At 42.1% G+C, this 22,770-nt stretch overlaps 1 protein-coding gene across 1 annotated transcript in view; it reads left to right on the forward strand.

Moving 5' to 3' along the window:
• The window catches only part of ITIH5 (inter-alpha-trypsin inhibitor heavy chain 5), a gene marked incomplete at both ends in the record, with an annotated part of 105,525 nt that overhangs the window by 27,061 nt on the left and 55,694 nt on the right, over positions 1–22,770 (forward strand). Inside the window, 3 exons of the mRNA XM_080717217.1 lie at positions 5,208–5,371; positions 7,066–7,167; positions 11,071–11,321. Coding sequence (XP_080573343.1) covers positions 5,208–5,371; positions 7,066–7,167; positions 11,071–11,321 — 517 coding nt within the window. The remainder of the gene's footprint in view (positions 1–5,207; positions 5,372–7,065; positions 7,168–11,070; positions 11,322–22,770) is intronic.

Here is a 22,770-nt window from a genome sequence, read left to right on the forward strand (position 1 = left end):
ACGGCTCTGGGTCCAATCGTCCCTCCTGGCAGACTGTGATGTGTGGGAATGGGAACCAGAATCGCCGCACTTTCTATTCCTACAGAAATAGGTGATACGGATTTTTAGGTAAAACTTCTCAATTCTTAAATGTTTCCTAAATTTAAGAAATTTTAAAAGACTGCAAGTCAAATAAAATGTCTATGAGCCATATAACTTGAGATCTTTTCCCGAAACACAGTAAAGATATGTAAATGACCGAAATCAGGGTCTTATATTAGTTCCAACTTTTCTTTTCTTTCTTTTCTTTCTTTCTGTCTTTTTTTTTTTTTTGGCAGCTTTAACAAGTCCTTATTACAAAATCAGTAAGAAATAGAAAGAGAAGAGGAGTAAAGACAGTGTGCTGGCACACCCGCTGGAGAGCCCAAAGATGGAACTCTGGTCCCTTTTCAGGACCCCAGCCTTTAAATAGATTTTGTATTGGTATCATCTTCTCAGCCCAACTTTTCTCAGAGGGAATGGATAGTCGATATTTTAGACATGATAGGACATGTGGTCTCTAACAGTGTGGGTATTCATCTACTCTGCCATTATAGCAAGGAGCTGTGGATGGCATGTAGATCAATGGATGCAGCCATGTTCTAATAAAGATTTATTTATAGCCGGGCGTGGTGGCACACGCATGTAATCCCTGCTCTTGGGAGGCAGAGACAGGAGGATCGCACAGGTTCAAAGCCAGCCTTGCTGGCTTAAGAGACCCTGTTTCCAAATTATATATATATGGGTCGGGGAATGTAGTCCAGAGGTAGAAGGGTTTCCAGCAACCCCAGTACCATACACACAAAAAAGATTTATTTATGAAAGCATGTGGCCTGTGGCCATAGGGTAGGGGTAGGGGTAGATGAATAAGAGGAATAAGAGGGTAGGAGCATCTAAAGGGAGTTTCAGACAATAATGAAACATAATTATGATACGTCAGTGGATGAGGAGGTACCAGCTAATGAAAATATAAATCACCTATAACATGTGATGTTATAGGCAACTATTTTTTTTTCTATTTTGGCCCATGCAGGGAGCTCCTACACCTCACTGAGCTGTTAAGGGAGCTCTTTTAAACATTAACTATTGTTCTTGGGCTGTGCAACTATTTAAGAAAGAATAAGGGAGATCTTTTAGTCCAGTGGTAAAGGATTTTCATTTTCAAAGATGGCGGTACTTTGACACATGTGTCTCCCAGTGAGAGAGAATCTGGGCCTTTTGCCATTGAAATCGAATGTGCTTTTGTGACTGTTTGGGCCAATTAAGGACGATAGAAGTAATACTATGTTATTTTGAGGATAGAGCATAGAATAGGTATATCTTCCGCCTCACTGTTGGGAAAGATGCCCTGTTACCAGTGAAGTCTCCAACCACTGCTAAATTATTTTGACCAATGTGTGAGGTAGCCCATGCTACAAGTTAGACTAAGATTATTCACTGGAAGGAAGACATAGAGGGGCCCCAGGACAACGTACAATAGATGCCGGCCATCTCACTGTTACAGCTTCTGCCATCAGTTGACTGCAAATGAGCCAGACTCCCAGACAAGTCCTTCTGGAATTCCTGACAAACAGAAATTATGTGTGGAGATACAGTGATTGTTGTTGTTTTAAACCACTGAGTTTCCGGGCGTGGTGGTGCACACTTGTAATCCCCGCGCTTGGGAGGCTGAGACAGGAGGATGGTGGAGGTTTGAAGCCAGCCTCATCTACTTAGTGAGGCTCTCAGCAACTTAGCGAAACCATGTTTCCAAATAAAATATAAAATAGGGCTGGGAGTATAGCCCAGAGGTGGAAAAACCCCTGGGTTCCACCCCCAATACCACACACACACACACACACACACACACACACACACAAAAGACACTGAGTTTCAGAGCTATTTGTTATGCTGCAGAAGATAACTAGAACACAGGTCAAGAAAGATGAACACATTACTATATTATTATTTGGTGAAATGAAAGCATAGTATCGATTTATGGAAGGATCTGCCAGCAATGGCCAAATATTATCTCTTAGGAGAGAACCTGGATCCAGGGTGGGAGGGTGTCTGTTAGTTTTCATTTTACATTCAGTGGAGTTGGAAATTTTTACCATGTGCATATGTTGCTTAATAGTTCTTGAAAAGAAGTTTCCATTTTAAATAAAGTGGAGAATGGTAGAACTAGAATTTTTCTAGTTCACATTTTTTTTTTTTTTTGGCATTGAATCTTATTTACTTTCCGGGGTGTATGTGGACATCAGAACTACATGCAGTTGTATTTTAAGACTCCTCACAAACTCACAGGAACATAGCTCTGAACCATTTTTTTTTTTTTTACATAGGCGCAGATTTAGAGATAAAAGAACATATTTAATTGCACATAATTTAGGAGGAAAACCTGTTTCCAGAAATAACACAGATCAAAGCCAACACTTTATCTTAGTTCAGGGTTTAATTTACCTTAGGGTTCTTTTTTTTTTTTTTTGAAAGATGATGAGATACAAGTTTTAATTGTAAGAAAGCCCAACAGGTTGGAAGCTGTTAAGATCATTATCATTACCCACCCCAGCCTACTCCTCCTCACATTTATTTAATACTGAAGCATATTCAATGTTTTTCATGAAATTATTTAGCAGATGCATTTGGCTAAACTACCTCTGGGATCTCTTTTTAATCCAGATCACTTCTGGGGAGAGAGATCCTGTTCTAAAGAGACTAGATTTTCACAAAATAATGGTGTACAACCCAATTATTTCTAGATCCAGGAGTTATTTTTTTTAAACCCCAAAGTTTTAGTCTTTACTTTGGGCTTTATCTTAAGTCTGTGGATGTCAGAAGTGGATGTAATTTTAGTACTTTATTCAAGCCTTCTCCACTTATAGATGAAGACATATATAAAGACGGTTCCCTTGTTAATTACTTTAAAATACTGGTTCTCAAACTTGTACATACAGTGGAGTCACGCGGATGGCTGGCCCCGTCCGCTGGGTTTCCAATTCTGTAGATTGGGATGGGGTCTGAGAATCTAACCCAAACATTTCCAGGTGATGCTGCTACTGCTGGCCCGGGGACCACACTTTGAAAACCATCACCTGGAAGTGACTCCTTCTTAGACCAAACTAGAGAGTGTTTTTCTTCTAGGTAAAATTCTTTCAAACCTGCTCCGGTATTTTTCTTTTGAACTCGGTCATGCATTAACTCTGTATGTTTATCTCTTCCAACTTTCCTATAAAGACGTGCATTTTGCAAACATTTTTTTCTAAGTCCTTCCCATTTTGCCTTTAGCTTTCCTTGGCCACCGAGATTAGAAGTCATGCCAGAAACCATTACAAAGATGAATATTCCTGACACCCTCGCGTCTCGTGTCCTTACTCATGTGCTTGGCTCTGACCCTGGCGGCTCGCTCTCTCTTGGGTGTTTGAGTTGTTCTTAGCTATACGCCCTGCGTCTACCCACTTCTCTCCTGCATCATATAAAATATCTTTCAAGCTTTTTGTGGTTTGCTGTGCTGAGCGTGATTTGACTTAAAGGTTTTGTTTAACTGTTGTTTAAACAGAATAACCCTGTGTGGTGATCCTCTGGACACAGGTTTTTGGTCACCTTTTCTATCATAGGAACAGCATACCTTGATGTCAACAGGTCATTGCCTTAAATATATATATATATATATATATATATTGAAAATGAGCCTAGGAGCTGGGTGTAAGGGTGCATGCCTGTAATCCCAGTACTTAGGAGGCTGAGACCGGAGGATTGCAGGTTCGAGGCCAGCTTCAGCAATGTGCCGAGACTCTTAGCAACCTAGTGAGACCCTGTCTCCAAATAAAAAAAGAAAAAGGGCTGGACATGTAGCTCAGAGGTAGCATGCCTTTGGGTTCAACTCCAGTACTGAATAAATAAATAAATAAATAATAAAAATAAAGGAAAAAGAAAATGAAGTGACTCTAGGGCCATAAGTAAATTAATTAATAAAAGCAGACAAGGGTTGAAATGTCCAGGTATTGCTGAAGGGGAGAGAATAGAATCTTAGAGTAGGCCTTTAATATGCGAACACAGGGGACACACAGCCCATAACGTGCCTGTCAATGGCTGAGCGGTTCCCAGGGTTAGAGAATCACTGTTCGTAGTGGCTTTGCTTACAGATGTTTTCTTCCTTCTTTGGGCTTCTGTTGCCAGATATTATCAGATATAGCACTATTGTGGAGACTAGGAAGAACAAATATTGAATAGTTTTATGAGGCTCTTAAATTTGTACCATCAGCTGCTGCCCTTCTGAGAAGTTTTGGGGGGAAATTTAGCATAGACGGAGGCTTTTCTTTTTCTGGGCTCTGATTCCCCAGTAATGTGTTGAAATGACTTTGAACACATTTGAACACGTGGGAATTTCTTTAGGTGGGTTTGATGTTGTCAACTTAGTGGTTCTATAAAGCTGACCTAAAAGTTGGCAACAGAGAAGTGTTATACACAGTACCTATTTTACTTGTAAAATTGGGATAATTATTGCAATATTTAAGCAAGTGTTTTTTCTTGTTAAAGTTAGTATAGAAGAGTCATTTCTATATCATGAATTGGGGGTTCAATTGAGGTTGATTTTTTAAATTTTTATTTATTTATTTTTTGCAGGCCTGGGGATGGAACCCAGGAGCATTCGACCTCTGAGCTATACCTCCTGCCCTCTTTTTTATTCTTTATTTTGAAACCGGGTCTCACTGAGTTGCGTAGCTGAGGATGTCTGTGAACCACGATCCTCTGGTTTCAGTCTCCCAAATGCTGGGATTATAAGCGTGCATCACCATGCCCGGGTGAGGTTAATTTTTTATGCAGAAGATTGAACCCAGAAGCATTCTACCTCCAAGCTATACCCCCAGACTGATTTTATATTTTATTTGGAAACAGGGTTTCACTAGGTTGCTGAGAGCCTCACTAGATTGCCGAGGCTGGCTTTGAACCTGCGATCCTCCTGTCTCAGCCTCCCAAGTACTGGGATTACAAGCTTGCACTACTACATCCAGGCTTGAGGTTGATTATATAAGTGAAAAGAGTTAAAAATGGAAAAATAGAGATGAGAAAGGAGACAGGAATCACATGCCAAAGCCTCTCAAATTGAAGATTAAATAATCTTTTTATATAAAAGACCCACACGCAGCCCAACATTTTGATGCATGAGTTCACGCATCACCAAGAATACTGTGCTTTGATTCCAACAGAAAACCAAGCCGCTGATGACCGAGTTCTCCGTGAAGTCTACCATTATTTCTCGCTATGCCTTCACGACGGTTTCCTGCAGGATGCTCAACAGAGCTTCTGAGGACCAGGAGGTTGAGTTCCAGCTGCAGATTCCGGCCGCAGCCTTCATCACCAACTTCACCATGTAGGTGACATGCTGGCCAGAGGCGGGGCTTTTGAAACATGTTTTTCTTAGTGCACTGTAATTAGACATCGGACCGAGGTATAGAGCAGTAGTAACACAGGTGCATTGCGCTTGGTGTGTTTCGCTCCAAAACCCACCCCCCTCCCTCCCCTTCCTGAGATCGGTAGTGATAACTCCGTATATGTACATGGTGTGATTTGACTTGCCTTCATCCCAACTCCTTGCCCACCCTCCTCCTTCTCCTAGACCCTCTGCATCTCGCCACTGGAATCTCTCCTCCTTTATCTGTGGTCCCTTTTGCTAACCAATTCCTCCCCAGCTCCCACATAAGAGAGAACACATACAACTCTTCATTTTCGCAAGATTGGCTAACGTCACTTGGCATAGCGTGGAGGTGGGGATTTCTACGTGGGTGGTCAGCGGTGAGCCAGAGATGATGTGAGATCCGTGGCATCTGACTGAGAATTTCTATCCCTCCCTCTTCTTATTCCCTCTCTCTCGCTCCAACTGGAAATTTGGTACTTGCCCCATTTTACCAAATCAAATGATTTGGACCAACCGTTGGGAAAAAGGAAAACGGAATTTTATTAATTTGCTAGCAAATCAGAGAAATCAGTGGACGCAGGTTCAAGGAAAACACCCCGATTCTCCCCAACCAGTGGGAAGGATGTCCCTTTACGAGCTAGCCCGCCAGACTGGTGGGCTTATCAGAAACACACCATTCAGGTCCAGTTGGCCTTGAGAAGTGGGCACCGATTCTCTATTCCTTTGTTCACTAAACTGATAAGAACATTTTACTTGTTAACAGGGGGAGACCAAAAGAGGGGAGGAGGGCGAAGTGTCCGCTTTGAAACAGGCCAAGTGTTCACTGCCAGAGCTGGGAGCTCCAGAATGGGCCCTGGCACACCCCTGTCCTCGGTCCCTTCCTCTTTTCTGTCCTCTCTGTGGGTTGCCCCCATTCTTCTATCCCCCTTCCTCTCATCTTTCTTTCCTTCTCTCCTGGGGCCAGGAACTCTTCTAGGGGATTGATAGACTCCTATGAACAGCATAGAAATTCCAGTGGCGAGAAAGAGTCAATCAACAAGTAAACAAATCAAGAAACAAGGGCATTTTGGGGCAGTAGAGAATGTTTAGCACAGATGAAGGCTCCCTTTGGGGGCAGTTCCAATTCCCCAATAATCTCTTGAGTTCGGTATTGATTCCTATCTTAAAATAATACAATGATAGTCCACATTATTACATAATAATGTGATGGTAGTGGTGCTTCCGTGGGCAGGGAAATCAGAGAGGCAGAAGGGCCACAGTTAGGATAAGAATCGAACAACAGACAATAAAAACTTCGATTGCTGATTTGAATATATTCTCTCTTTTTCTGATTCAAGAGGTCAAGACGTGCAAAGCAAGGTAGGTGTTTGGGTTTAACTTTTGGTCTGGGCAAGATAGTTGGTGTAGATCTTGTGATGTTTTTCCTCTTGGAGAACCACAGAGACACGCTGGGCTGGGTCTCGCCCATTTGAACCCGTTGAAAATTGCCCCAGAGTGAGCCAAGGCTGGTGCCCCCCGTGGGATGTGTTCGGTCTGCGTATCACGGAGGCCAATAGAAATATTGCCTAGGGTCGCCGCGGTTCGGAGAACCTTGTGTGAATCGGTCTTGGAACTTCAGGCCGGTGACACAGCTGCCCCTCGTGTTTCAGGCTTCTCGGAGACAAGGTGTATCAGGGTGAAATTACAGAGAGAGAAAAGAAGAGTGGTGAGAGGGTGAAAGAGAAAAGGAACGAGACCACAGAAGATAACCAGTAAGTATTTCTATTTGCTAAGGAATTAAAAATCTAATCAAGCACACTCACCATTTTATACCTTTTGGCCATCTATTCTTTCCCTTCCTCCAAATATTTCCTTCCTTCCTTCCTTCCTTCCTTCCTTCCTTCCTCCCTCCCTCCCTCCCTCCCTCCCTCCCTCCCTCCCTCCCTTCCTTCCTTCCTTCCTTCCTTCCTCCCTCCCTCCCTCCCTCCCTCCCTCCCTTCCTTCCTTCCTTCCTTCCTTCCTTCCTCTTCCTTCCTTCCTTCATTTTTGGGATTGAATCTAAGGCCATTCTGCACTCCCAGCCCTATTATTTTTCTTTGAAACAGGGTCTTGCTGAGTTGCTGAGGGCCTCACTAAATTGCCGAAGCAGCTCTCAAACCTGCAATCCTCCTGTCTCAGTCTCCCAAGTACTGGAGTTATAAGAGTGCACCACCATGCCAAGCTTAAATGTTTTTCTTTATTATCAAAATAGTGGATATACATGATTAGTGATATAGTTGCTAAGAATTTATAACAAGAAGAAAAACTTTAATACACCCATTCCTCAGTACTTACTTCGTAGAAACATCTCCTGATATTTCTGTACTGTTTGCTTCATAGTTACCACCCTGACTTCCAACAGTAGGATAGTATTGCTTTTTCTTGATTTTTTTATTTTTTAATTTTTTTAATTAATTAATTTTTTTTTTTTTGCGGGTCTGGAGATGAAACCCAGGGGCATTTGACCTCCAATCTACTTTCCCTGCCCTATTTTTTATTCTTTATTTTGAAACCGGGTCTCACTGAGTTGCGGAGGGCTTCACTAACTAGCTGAGGCTGTCCATGAACTGCGATCCTCCGGTCTCAGCCTCCCAAATGCTGGGATTACAAGCGTGCACCACCACACCCAGCTTTTCTTGATTTTTTAATAAAAATAAGACATTATCTGTTGACTCTCTGCTGTGAAGAAAGAGGAGTTAGCAAATTTACAATAATTGTATTTTTTGTTTGCATCCTAAATTTTATATTATTTTGTTTCTTCTTTCACTAAATGCTTAGACTATCCTCTACTATTTCTTATTTTGAATGATCATATGCCTTCTCCTTCCTGTCACTGTATCATCTCTCTTTATTCATTTTCTACTTTTGTTATATAAACACGTTTGCATTGTAAAAGTTCTGCCATTTAAAATTCTGGTTTATGATAATATTTGCATTCCTTGTTTTGTCTATAAACTGAATCGAAACATTGAAAACCAATAAATAACATTTTTCTTTCTTTAAAAAAATTATTTATTGGTACTTGGCGTTGAACCCAGGGACATTCTACCTAAGAGACCCACCCCCAGCCCTTTATTTTTATTTTTAAACAGGATCTAAGTTGCTGAAAGTCTCCCTATGCTGCCGAGGCTGGCCTCAAACCTGCGATTCTTTTGTCCCAGCCTCCCGAGCACTAGGATTACAGATGTGCACCCTGCAACCAGCTAGCATTTGCTTTTTAATGACTATATAAATCACACGAACTGACCCACCACCTAGTACACTAAGATTGTATTTCTTCTGCTACCATAAAGGCCTCCCTTCCCTGTGCAGAAAATTGATCTTAATATCTACTTAAAATGGTGTGAACTGGTAAGCCTGATTTTGTTTATTAATTAAAGCTTCAAGAAAAGTAGTTCTCTAAAACCACAGACTGTCAGGAATCCTGTTCCTGAGAGTGGAATATCTCATTTTTGTCTGGAAGACACGAGTCATGGGTTCACTTGAATACAGAAAAGTGGGTGAGGTTGAGAGGCTCAGATGAGGGGTTTTTAGACACAAAATTCCACATTTACCTTAGAGTTAGAGTATCCTTGAATCTCCTTGGTCCAGACTGACAATGGTTTTGCACACAGCCCTGCTCTGCTCTGAGCTGTGCAGATACCGCTTCCTTAAACTTTAACCTACGCTCCATTCTTTCTCCAGTCCTAGAATAATCGTGGCTCTCCTCCCAAGCCCAACCCATCCTAAGATCCCCAAGCCCTGCCCTCTTCCCTTGATACCTCGAGGTGCCTCTGGGATATGGTTTTCCTGCTGCAGCAAATTATTAAAACTTCCTTCTTATGAAATGTGCCTGTTTCTCAAGTTGTCTATAGTGAAATCGCTCAGAATCATAGAGTTCACTTTAGCTGGATCACGACATAAGTTTCTGTTTTTCCTGGAGTTTCTAATTGCCTTTCTTTTTTTATGAGATACAGTTTAATGTTGTCACTATTAACATCGAGCAAGACACACAGTTGTTTGAAATGGGTACAAAGTGAATAGTTAGAACCAAGTCACTGCAAACAAGGACACCCTTGTTACCCTGAAGCCTGAACCAGCGACTGAGAGCTAACCCTGATTGGGAGACATTCCAGTTTCAGAGCTGTTAAATGTTGGTTAGGCGTGATGGCACACTCTTGTAATCCCAGTACCTGGGAGGCAGAGACAGGAGATAGCGTGGTTTGCGGCCAGCCTCAGCTACTTAGTGAGGCCCTTTGCAACTTAGTGAGACCCTGTTTCAAAATAAAGAATAAAAAAATAGGGCAGGGGTGTAGCTCGGAGGTAGAATACCCCTGGGTTCCATCCCCAGTACTATTAAAAAAAAAATAAAAACACCACCAACAAAAAAATGGATGTCTCTGGATCCATGCAATATTGGCATGCGTTTCAGCCTTGTTATAAAACATTTTGCTGGAATCTCTTTTCATTTTCTTCTGCTTGTTTTTTCTATTTCTCTTGGATTCCTCTTTCCCCCCTTCTTGGTTTTCACCTTTTCTTTGTTGAAGTATGTCCTGAAGTGATGTCCTCAGAACGGATTCTTGAGGGATGAACTCCATAAGCCCTTCACTAATACTTTGCTTTTATCTGGAACTGAAGGCCAGAGAGCTTTTCCTTCTGAGCTTTGAGGAATCACTCCAATGTCTTATAACAGCCAGAGTCACTGACGTGCGTCCCATGTGGCCCAATATCATTCCTGTCATGCGTTTTCTTTGACTGATATTCTGAAGGTTTTCCATTATAGATCTGGCTGTCAGTCCTTTAAACATCACTGCTCAGTAAAATGCTTCCATTTTAATACTTCTGTTTCTTTCCAGTTTTGGAAAGGAGACGTATGGAGAACCAAGCCTGTCAGCTCACTCATCATTCATTCATTCATTCATTCATTCATTCATTCATTCATGGACTTAGAATTGTCTCCCTTTTATAGAATCTCCCGTTCTCACCCCTATCTTACAGTGTCCTTCTGAAGGTGGAGGCAGCCGTCTCTGAGGTTCTGCCAGGCACCTTGGGTCTCTCCTTTGCTACAGCCCCTTGGAGTATGTTCTGAGGGATGAAATTGTCGCCCAACCTCATCCCCCAAGCATTTTGGAAATGTGCTGCCTTATTGCCCCTCCCACTTTTCGACCTTCGGTGGTCAGTTTGCCACCTTGAATCAGAGAACCCTGGTTTCCAGGGCTGACAGCATTTGGAAAATCTTCTATTTTTTTCTAAGCTTTGCAGTTCTGTATTTCTCCCTGAACACAACTGCCAAATCAAGGTGCAAAATCCTCATGTATTCACTGGCTTGGCCATCCCTGTGAAGGGGGAGCCTGACTCCAAGGCTCCTTCTTCTGGAAGTTCACCTCCGTACAGGTCCCCTCTCCTTTGCTGCTTGGGTCTGAGTCTTTCGATTCTTCTCTACTCAGTATTCTTAGTAATTAACGTTCCTCTAAGTACAGATCTCTACTTCTTCCAAGACTACTTTTTATTTTTTTGCCTAAGGATTCGTGGTGCTATACCCACCGGTCCCCTTGGCGTGCTGGTTGGAGGCAACGCAGGTGTCCTGGGGGGACCGAGGGAGCCCGGCTTTCCCTACTTTCAACCCTACCTGTGGTCCCCTTTTTTCTTCTTGACAGGGAGAAGGGGACAGACCTGTTCAGAGCGTCCTTGGTGATTCCCAGCAAGGACAAAGCCGTCTTCCTCCTAAGCTATGAAGAACTTCTGCAGAGGCGGCTGGGGAAGTACGAACACAGCATAAGTGTGCGGCCCCAGCAGCTGGTGGGGAGGCTGACGGTGGAAGTGAATGTTCTGGAAAAGACAGGCATCGCATCCCTGGAGGTGCTTCCGCTTCACAACAGCCGGCAGAAGGGCAGCGGAAGGGCGGACGGTGAGTACTGCTTGCTCAGACTTCCTGGGTTAACTCAGAGCCCTGACACCCCTTACCTGGGCGTGGCGTTACACAGCTGCAATCCCAGGACTTGGGAGGCTGAGACAGGAGGATCTCAGGTTCAAGGCCAGCCTCAGCAACTTAGACCCTCAGCAGTGTAATGAGATCCTATTTCAAAATTAAAAAAATAAAATAAAATAGGGCTGGAGGTGCAGATTGAAGGTAGAATGCCTCTGGGTTTAACCTCCAGCACCAAACAACCAAAACAAAGCAAAAAAAAAAAAAAAAAAAAAAAAAAAAGAAACAGTGCCCCTTCTATAAAGGCTTTGAATTTTTGTAGGAGTTGTAAAGATAGCGGCAAAACAAAGATGGTGGCTGGGACTACTTTTTTTTTTTTTTTTAAAGAGGCAGCTTTGAGGGCACCAAATATAGTTTAAATGTATATGATTTATGTTCAATAAAAAATTTGTTTTAAAAAAAAGCAGGCTAAAAAATAAAGAGGCAGCCTCCATCAGGAGGTTAAAATATGTTTAAGGTTATTTCTTTATTTTTTGACACAGTAATCCCACTCCTGGGAATCTTTCCTAAGTAAAGCATCTAAAACGCTGGGCCGTGTTACATGTAGGCATCTGTATGGTAATATTTATTGTAGCAAAATCTTTACATCAGCTTAAGCATTCAGTGATAAAGAAATAATACAATATATGATAAACATGAAACAAAATCATACATAGAAATTTGCATGTGCAAATTTGAATATAAGTTAACTATATTAAATGGAAAGCGACATAATACTAGGAAGTCATGTAAAATACTAATCATTTTATATTAGGGCCAGGGGAATCATAGGGTTGCTTTCTAATCTGTTTTTACTTATTTTTTTGCCATTCATTTAAATTTATTTCTAAATAAATAGACATCTTGAATGACACATATTTGAATATCTGTTTTTAAACATAAAATATATTCTTTCTAAAATAATGAGGAATGTGTTCCATAGATATGATTTAATATACAGACATTTTGGCTCACTAGTAGTACCATTTGGTTTAAGTTTCTCTTAAAATTCTGATTTTTAGTCAGGTATGGTGATGCACACTTGTAATCCCAGTACTTGGGAGGCTGAGACAGGAGGATTGCAGGTTCGCGGAGAGCCTCAGATACTTAGTGAGGCCATTTGCAACTCAGTGAGACCCTGTTTCAAAATAAAGAATAAAAAAATAGGGCTGGGGGTGGTATCTCAGAGATAGAATGTCCCTGGGTTTCTTCCCCAGTACCACACACACACAAAATTCTGATTTTTAAAATAGCATTCCACTTATTGAAATAATTATGAAAAATTCAGTAAGAGTCTAATTTCAGTCAGTACCAATTCCAACTAATAGTTCATGATAACTATTTGCTTGCGTTGGGCTCTGTACTAGGAAGACTTAATGTCAACTTGGATAATGAGACAGTTATATTAAAAAAATCTCACCAAAATTGGAACGCCAAGATCCCAGGGGTTGTGACATCGAGGGCGGAGAAGTGCTGGATGTTGAGTGACTGAGTGAATTGTGAGATCTGGATGCAGGGCCTGTGGCCGTGTGGGGTCTAGAGGGGCCAGGAGGCTTCCTGGACAGGCTGTATGTGAAGGAGATGGGCAGGAGGGGAGAGAAGTGGATAGACAAGTGGGGTCAGAGGAGCAGGGATACACCCTGAGACAAAAATATTTAGGCCTGGTGGTGTGTGGGCGCAGGAGGCACGCTCCTCTCCTGCGCACAGCTTGCTTAGTGACTGCACAGCCTCAGGTTCAACCCCAGGTTGTCCATCCTCAAAGAGGTCATATTCCCTGGTTCTGGGTCCACCAGGTCCTTCGTTATAGGTGACTGCAAACACTGAGCTGGAGATTTCAGATCCAGAAGAGAAAGCAAAACTATCGCCAAGGTCTCTGACATCCGGAGAGGGCAGGGGACGCAGCATATGCCGAGGCCACGTGGCGGGTAGTTACGGGTAGTCCAAGTATGGATATAATTATGTGGCTGGTAGTTACAGGTAGTCCAGGTATGGTTATAACCATGTGGCTGGTAGTTACAAGTAGTCCAGGTATGTAATATAGTTAGTTACCACATGGATGATACTCATAGCTAGTCTAAGTGAATATATATATATATATATAATCAATGTGGCTAGTAGTATAGGTAATCTAACTATGTATATAGCCACATGGGTGGTAGTTATAGGTATTCTATATATTTAAAAACATGAGTGGTAGTTATAGGTAGTCTAACTATGTATATAACCATGTGGGTGGTAGTTATAGATGGTCTAAATATATATATATATATATATATATATACACACACACAGACACACACACACACAATGTGTGTGGTAGTTATAGGTAGTCTAACTATGTATATAAGTATGTGGCTAGTAGTATAGGTGGTCTAACTATGTATATAACCACGTGGGTGGTAGTTATAGTCTATATATTTAAAAACATGGGTGGTAGTTATAGGTTGTCTAACTATGTTTTAACCATGCAGATAGTAGTATAGGTGATCTAACTATGTATATAGCCATGTGGCTGGTGGTTATAAGAATTCTAAATGTCTATAGAACCATGTGTGTGGTATTTATAGGTAGTCTAACTAGCTATATAAAACCATGTGTGTGGTATTTATAGGTAGTCTAACTAGCTATATAAAACCATGTGTGTGGTATTTATAGGTAGTCTAACTAGCTATATAAAACCATGTGGGTGGTAGTTTAGTTATTGACTGTAACATTGAAAAATATTATTGTATCCCTGTGCATTTGTACTATAGAGGTCATTATCTCATAGAGCTATGGTGAGATTTTAGTGTATGTAATACACCTGGCTCAGAAAAAGAGATTAATAATTTTTAAGTATTGTTATTGTCATTATTATGATCACTTTATATTTATTGTCCTTTTATGCACATTGCAACTTCCTGATAAGCTTACAAGTGGTGTGTGTGTGTGTATGTGTGTGTGTGTGTGTGTGTGTGTGTGTGTGTGTGTGTGTGTTATTGGTGATGGAGCCCATGGACATTCTACATTTGAGTTACATGCCCCAGCCCTATTTTATTGTTTTATGTGGAAACGGGATCTTAATAAGTTGCAGAGGGCCTCACCAAGTTGCTGAGGCTGTCCTCAAACCTGTGATCCTCCTGTCTGAGTCTCCCACATAGTAGGATTACAAGTGTGCACCACCATGCCTGGCTTCACAGTGCCTTTGAAAGCAGATCTGTGTGTTATTAACCTTTGTCTCCATGACAGACCTAGCCCAGTGTGTCACTAATTGAGTATCTTCAAATTAGAGAAGAAAAGCAAATACATACACAAACAACTAAGAATATTTTAAAATTTCATTTTCTCTAATCACAATTTAGAAGGACATTTTCCTCTGTTCAACTACATGGAAGAAGTATTTTTTTTTCCAGGAGAAGAAAATTCCTTGGGATTGAGAGAGCAAGAGAATCTGTGAACTCTGGGATGAATTCGCTGGGGTCAGTCAATGTGTCCGTAGAAGGTTCTGGGATGATCGTGCTGTAACACTAACTGCCTGAGCCTTGCCTAGTTTTCTCAACCACTTGAATTCCTCAGAGCTGTGTCCATGCGGCGGTGTGTGGTGTGTTTGTGTGTTATCCTTGGAGGAATAATGAATCAGGATTATCAGCTGAAGTGGCTTACTGTTTATATCCAGGGCCTCTTAGTATTGCAAAGGAATTTTGTTTCCAGACCACTGATCTCTTGAGATCTGTTTATTTTTAAGAAAGCTGTTTTCCTTGCTTTTTTGTACCAAAACAGATACTCTTCCTTCTAGAACATGGAGATTTCATAAACATTTCCCAGAGCCAGGTGCGGTGGACCGATGCCCTGTTTGCTGTCCTTCATTCCGTATTCCCAACTCTTTGTGTTCAGCTGTTATTTTTCCTGCAAAATGGTAGCCTCTTCAGCATGAAGCATGGAACCACAAGATGTTGTGATTTTTTTTTTTTGGTCTGGACATCAAAAGAAATCCAGGGGAAACCTAGTACTTGGGAGGGTGAGACCAAAGAAGTACAGGTTCGAGGTCGGCCTCAGCCACTTAGCCTCCATTTCTAAAAACGAAGAGAGGGGTGTAGTTTGGAGGTAGAATGCCTCTGGAGTTAATTCTCCATATCTGCTCCCCCCAAAAAAAGAGAAATAGAAAAGACTCTCATTTCTCATTTATTCAGTCCCCACCATGGTTTCTTGGACTTGAACTAATTCCTTCCTCAATCCTTCTAAGTTTTGCCCATCTTCTGTGGAAGATAAAACTTCTATCTTGTTAATGGTGATATAGAGAATGGTCCCTTGAAGAGCTCACATATTGGTGTTTGGAGTTGGTGTAATTGAATCATTTGGGTTGTAATCCCAGCAGTGGATAAGTCCATTGTAATGCATTTACCTGGTGGTACCTAGTAAGCCAGTAGGGTGTGGCTGGAGAAGCCTTGGGGATTATACATGGTTCCCTTTGAGCTTTCTCTCTCTCTCTCTCTCTCTCTCTCTCTCTCTCTCTCTCTCTCTCTCTCTCGCTCCCTTCTGGCCTCCATGATGTGAAGACCACAGCTCATGTGCTCTCTGCCTCCTCCGCCATGCCCTGAGACCCTCGGTCCCCGGCCTCGCATGGTCTAAACCATGAGCAAATCTTCTTTCCTCTAAGTTACGTGGTCAGGTGTTTAGATTATGGCTGTAGAAATGTTGATGGACACATGCCCCCTCTCCAGTCTGGCGTAGTGTGAGCCTCCATCCTGACCGCTTACACAGTTCCATTGCCCATCTCATTTCTTCTCAAACTTTGATGCACATTTGAATGACACAGGAAGTTTTCATAAACCTACTGCTCAAACTTCACCCAGGCTGATTGCATCAGAATCATTGCAGATGGAAACTAGGTGTTGGTGTTTTCTTTCTTTTTTTTTTTTTTTTTTAAAGATTCCCATGTATGCATGATGCAAGGTTAAGTCACTTTTGACCTGAAACTAACACAGTAGCTTCTATTCATACATGTCTAATGAGAGGTTGAGTGGAATCTGGTCCCAAGTTTTATTCATGTTTTTTTTAGTCCCTTAACGTCAGGACTGTCTGCTGCTGCATGGTCTGCATGGCCTGCTGCTACAAGGACTGTATTCTTAGGTTCCTAGGATAGTGCCTGCCACAAAGTGAGTGCTAAGTATCTGTTCAATGAACCAAGGAATAAATGAGCATCGGCAGAGCTGTTGGGTTCTCAATACCCCTTGGCTTACCTTGGTTGAGTCCGTCAAATGTTGGATCTAGCGCTTAATTTGAAGGAGGCATTAGGGGAGAGAATTAATAATTCACCTTTGGGTCTAAAAATCTAGATTAAACCCTGCTTTGCTAGGGTTGCTAGACAAAAAAAATAGGATGCCCAGTTCCATTTGAAGGTCAGATAAATACTATGCACCATGCGATATTGGAGACATAGTTATTATTTGTCAGAACTTCAAATGTTACTGGGCATCCTGTATTTTGATTTTCTAAATCTGGGCCCTTTCCTTGGCTAAAGGGCTGCTTTGTGACTCACCATTAAGCCCCTTGTCCTGTGTGCTTCCCCCGGATCCAGGCTCCATCAGCAGAGGGAAGGGCACGGCCCCCGTTTGGCCTCAGTGCAGTCTCTGTACATTTGCCAGGGAACAGTTTGGTTGTTAGGTGAGGGTTTCCAGCATTGTTCAGCATAGACATTGCTCGGGTATGAATCATTTGGCTGCATCGTGGGTTTTGTTGTGTTTCATACTGCCAGCACGAAAACCCACGTTTTCTTGTGTGTTCTGCCACGGGTGCAGTTGGTTGAGGCCACCTGTGAGCAGGATGGTCAGAAAGACCTGGGAGAGTGGTACAAAGGTGTCGGCTCCCTCTTTTTGTTCTGTAAGTGGGGAGCAGCCCACTCTTCCCATGAGACCCCACTCTTTTTTTCCTGTCTTGGTCTGGCATGTGGTGTGAATGTGTCAGTGTGCCTGACAAGGTCCCCCGCACCTGTGGCTGGAACCAGAGGCGGTCCAGGAGATGGGGATGTGATGCGGATTGCCAAGAGCATCTGCCATACCCATCCAAACAGATCAGGTTGAGGCTCTTCTGTTCTTCTAAAGGGCTGCTCTGTCCACCTGCCAGCTGCTTGCTGACGTGAAGGTCATTTCATGTCAAGTGTTGGACAGGCCTTTCCTGAACCTTTGCTACATGTCTGGCACTGAGCTGGATGCCTGGGTCCTAAACGTGTCTACCACATTTTCACTGTCCGTGAAGAACTCAAAGTCAGCAATAGATTTTTATTTTATTATTATTATTATTATTGTTATTATTGTTGTTGTTGTTATTATTGTTATTATTATTATTATTATTAATTTTTATACTGGGGATTGACCCAGGGACCGTCTTAATTCCATGCTGTTATATGCCCAGCACTCCTTTTAAAAAATTTGTTATTTACGTTTAATTTTGAAACAGGGACTTGTTACGCTGCCGAGGCTGGCTTCTAACCTGCAATCCTCCTGTCTCAGCCTCCCAAGTACTTGGGATGATGATGTGGGACTACAATGTATGAATAAAAGCTTATAAAAAATTTTTAGTAAGAAAAATAAAAGGTTTTAGAGTGTAGTAAAAGAGCACACAACATAAACTGTACCATCTTAACCCTTTCTAAGAGTTTTGGTGTTCATTACTGTTAAGTGAGTTTTCACTGTTACACAACCAGCCTCCTGAGCTCTTCTGTTTCCCCAAACGAAAGCTCTGTAGGGGTTGACTCCTCATTTCCTAACCCCCAGAAACCACCACTTTCCTTTGGTCTTTGTGGATTTCTCTTTTGAGTAGGATCCTGCACTACTTGTCTCTCTGTGGCTGATTTATTCCATTTGCATAATGTCCTTTAAGTTCACCCACATCCTAGAGGATGTTTAAATTACTTTCAGCCTGGCGTGGCGGCACCCGCTTGTAATCCCCAAGCCTGGGAGGCTGAGACCGGAGGATCGCACACGTTCGAAGCCAGCCTCAGCTACTTAGTGAGGCTCTCAGCAACTTAGTGAAACCCTGTTTCCAAATAAAATATAAAATGGGTCTGGGGATATAGCCTGGAGGTAAAAAGCCTCTGGGTTCCACCCCCAGTACCAAAAAAATAAAATAAAATAAAAATAAAATAAAATAAAATACTAATGTCTATTGAAATTTTTCTTTCTTTTTTAAACCTGATTTGCTCCATTGTATGTGATACCACATTTTGTTTATTCATTTATCTGTTAATGGACAGTTCCACTTCTTGGATTATTATTCTTTCTTTTGTTTTATTTTTTTATTTTTTAAAATTTTTATCGGTGCATTATATTCATACATCATATTGGGGTTGGACTATTGTTCTTTTTTGTGACACTGAGGGCCAAACTCAGGGCCTTATCCACGTCAGGAAAGTGCTCTACCTCTGCCGACACCCCCGGTTGGTGCATCTTGTGAGTGATACTGCAGTGCGTGGGTATGGGCATGCAGGTGTCTTTTTGAGATCCTACTTTCAAGTCCTTTGAGTATACCCAGGAGTGGAATTGTCCCATCATAAGGTCACTCTGTTGTTCTCCTGAGGACCCGCCACACCATTTTCAATAACAACTGTGCCATCTTCCATTCCCATCAACAGAGCACAAATATTCCAATTTCTTCATCTCTTTTCTGACACTTCTCCTTTTTGGACAGTGGCCAAACTAAAGGGTGTGTCAGAGTTGACAGTATTGAGTAATAAGGAAGCTGTAAGATTGAATCTGTAAGATGCCACCCAGTTTTTCTCAACTATGAGGCCGTGTTCTGCCTGCATGCAAGGGGACAATTCACAGGAATTGAACAGACCTGTTTGCAGGGATCTGGCGCTGTTTTCTGCGAGGGCTCACGGAGCTCCATTTCACTAGCTACTGGCTGAGGGTCTCAGTGGACTGAAGGTGATAGTGGGCTGAGCTGTTTGCATTTTTCTTCTTGCAGAGTCTCATTTGAGAAGTCCATCTAATATGGAAACTGAGGCTCAGGAATGTGTTATTTCAGGAGGGGCGAGCACAGAATAAGTAGCAAAGAAAGCAAATTTGCTAAGAAATCTGGGTAAACACCACTTAGCTGATAAAATAACACGGTCAAATGCGGACCCCTTCGACTGTAATTGTGCATGATCGTCTTATGCTGTATGCTGTTATCAGAGCTATATGATGCCATTTCCCAACAGTATTTAAAACACTAAACATCAGCACGTAAGGAAGACCCCTTTCCAATAAGAAAACTGTGTGCAGGAGACTTGGGAAAATAACCAAATTCTCCTCTTCCTTGGGTTTGGCCAGTTTTTCTTTCATTACTATGTCGATTGGCATGAGTTTTGTCTTTATTGCTCCCACCGAAGGGTGGTTGCTCAATTGTTCACAGTGCTTTTGAGTGCTGCAGATGAAAGAAGCAGCCTGATTGGATCCCAGGTGAGCGGGTTACAGAAACAAACACAGGCAATTGAGCCCCTTTCCAGGGGGAAATGAGCAGGCAGTGTTTGTTTGGAAATCCTTTTGTGAAAGCCTCAGGTGTTGGCTGCTTTTCCAGAACCGCAGCCAAACCCAAGGCCCACAGGAAACAGAGGCCAGGAAATCCCTCTGTCCACGGAGCCGGAGGAGCCGGGCTTGCAGCCGATGTCCTTGGGCATGGTCCGCTGCCCCTCTTGTCACCTTTAGACACTCCACGCGGCAGGGGGCTTCCTCTCTTCCCCCTGTGGTTGTCTAGGAGGCGAATATCTATTTGCGAGTAACAACCATGTTCTGGGATAAAACTAAGAACATAAACTTGTTCTCTCTGACCCTTTTGTAATATGGTTTCCCCGCTCCCATATATATGGGAGAACCCTTTGTTGGGGAGCCCTTTGATATATAAAAAGCCATATATAAGCCGAGCGTGGTGGCATGTGCTTGTAATCCCAGTACTTGGGAGGCTGAGACTGGAGGATCCAGGTTCACGGCCAGCCTCAGCTACTTACTGAGGCCATCTTCAACTGAGTCCCCGTTTAAAACAAGGAATAAAAAATAAGGCTGGAAATGTTGCTCAGAGGTAGAATGCCCCTGGGTTCCATCCCCAGTGCTGCAAAAAAAAAAGCTATATATCTATATCTGTATCTATATCTATCTATATATGTATCTGTGTGTATATATATTAATATATATACATATATGTACATGTATGAAACAGAATCATTACAAGACAGATAAAATTTTTCATTCAAGATAGCATCATATAGATAAATTCTTATATGCTATATATAATAGATACAGAATACTACATATATCTATAATTATACTATATACTATATCATATAGATAAAATAGAACCATATAGACTAACCCTTATGCACTATATATACGTTTAAAAATAGGCATAGAATTCTACATATATTTATATTTATATTTATACCATGTATATAGTATATACACTATTTGTATGGTATGTAGATATATGTATAGTATGTATTATGATATATGTATATATCTGTGTATATGTGTATGTATATATACACAAATATATATTATAAATACTACATAAGTATGTTGATTTTACGTCATGTGTGTATATAAAGGGCTTTGTCATTAAATGTTGGGATCAAGCTGGGCATGGTGGCTCACGCTTGTAATCCCAGTACTTGGGAGGCTGAACCAGGAGGGTTGCAGGTTTGCTGCCAGCCTCAGCTACTTAGTGAGGCCCTTCACAACTTAGTGAGACCCAGTTTCCAAAATAAAGAATGAAATAATTCCAGCATTTGAAAGGCTGAGACAAGAGGATCGCGGTTCGCGGACAGCCTCAGCTACTACTTAGGCCCTTTGCAACTCAGTGAGACCCTGTTTCAAAATAAAGAATAAAAAATAGGGATGGCAGTGTAGCTTGAAGGTAGAATGCCCCTGGGTCCATCCCCAGTATCACACACACACACACACACAAAAAAAAAAAAAAAAAAAGAAAAGAAAAGAAAAAAAATCGGGCTGGGTGTATAGCTTGGAGGTAGATGTATATAATCCCCAGAACTACACAGCCAGGCGTGGTGGCGCACGCTTGTAATCCCTGCACTTCAGAGGCGGAGACAGGAGGATCGCGCTGGTTTGGAGCCAGCCGCGCTGGCTTAAGAGACCCTGTTTCCAAATAAAAATATAAAATAGGTCTGGGAGTATATCCCGGAGGTAGAAGGGCTTCCAGAAACCCCAGTACCACCACCACCAAAAAAAAAAAAAAAAAAAAAAAATAGATAGACTCATACAGAGGATTATTAAACATATGGTTCTTAACCTTCTTTAGACTCTTTGGAGGCTATATTGGAAGTGCTGGATCCTCTCTTTGGAAGAAAATCTGCAGATGCTTCCCCAGCAGAATTCTGCATGTCATTTCACGGGGCTTGTGGGAACGCTGACTCCATCATACTTTATTATTTTTATTTTTGTACTTATCTTATGGTACTGGGAATGGAACCTAGGGACCTTCTACCTCCAAACTATATCACCAGACTAATTTTTCATTTTTTATTTAAAGCAGGGTCTTGCTAAGTTGCTGAGCACCTCACTAAGTTGCTGAGGCTGGCTTCAAACCTGCAACCCTCCATTCTCAGGCTCCCAAGTACCGGGATTACAAGCGTGTGTCACCACGCCCGGCTCTCCATCACACTTTATATAAAGACTGCTCCTTATGTAAACAGCTTTGAGCTAGTGCGCTGTTAGGAATGTTGTTTTGATGAGTCCCTCCTTTCCCAATGATAGTTGCTTTTACCATACTCTCAGTGATGTAGAGAAGACTCTTCTGGGAATATGGAAACTGTGTGCAGTCAAAGTATATTTTTCCCAAGCCGGGTGTGGTGGTGCACGCTTGTAATCCCCGTGCTTGGGAGGCAGAGACAGGAGGATCGCGCTGGTTCGGAGCCAGCCTCGCTGGTTTAAGAGACCCTGTTTCCATATAAAGTTAAAAAATAGGTGTGGGAGTGTAGCCCGGAGGTAGAAGGGCTTCCAGGAACCCCAGTACCACCACCAAAAAAAAAAAAAAAGTATATTTTTCCCTCATGATTTATTTATTTATTTATTTTCTGTGGTACTGTGTATTGAACCCAGGGGTATTCTACCTCTGAGCTACACCCCCATCCTATTAAAAAAATTTCTTTATTTTGGTGGTGCTGGGGTTCCTGGAAACCCTTCTACCTCCGGGCTGCACTCCCAGACCTATTTTTTTTATACGTTTTTATTTGGAAACAGGTTCTCTTAAGCCACGGCTGGCTTTGAACCTGCGCGATCTTCCTGTCTCCACCTCCCAAGCGCGGGGATTACAAGCGTGCATCACCACACCCAGCTTAATTCTTTATTTTGAAACAGGGTCTCACTAAGTTGCTGAGAGCCTCACTAAGTAGCTGAGGCTGGCTGCAAACCTGGATCTTCCT

This window comes from Muscardinus avellanarius (genome assembly GCF_963383645.1).
Source record: "Muscardinus avellanarius genome assembly, chromosome: 20".
NCBI lineage: Eukaryota > Metazoa > Chordata > Mammalia > Rodentia > Gliridae > Muscardinus > Muscardinus avellanarius.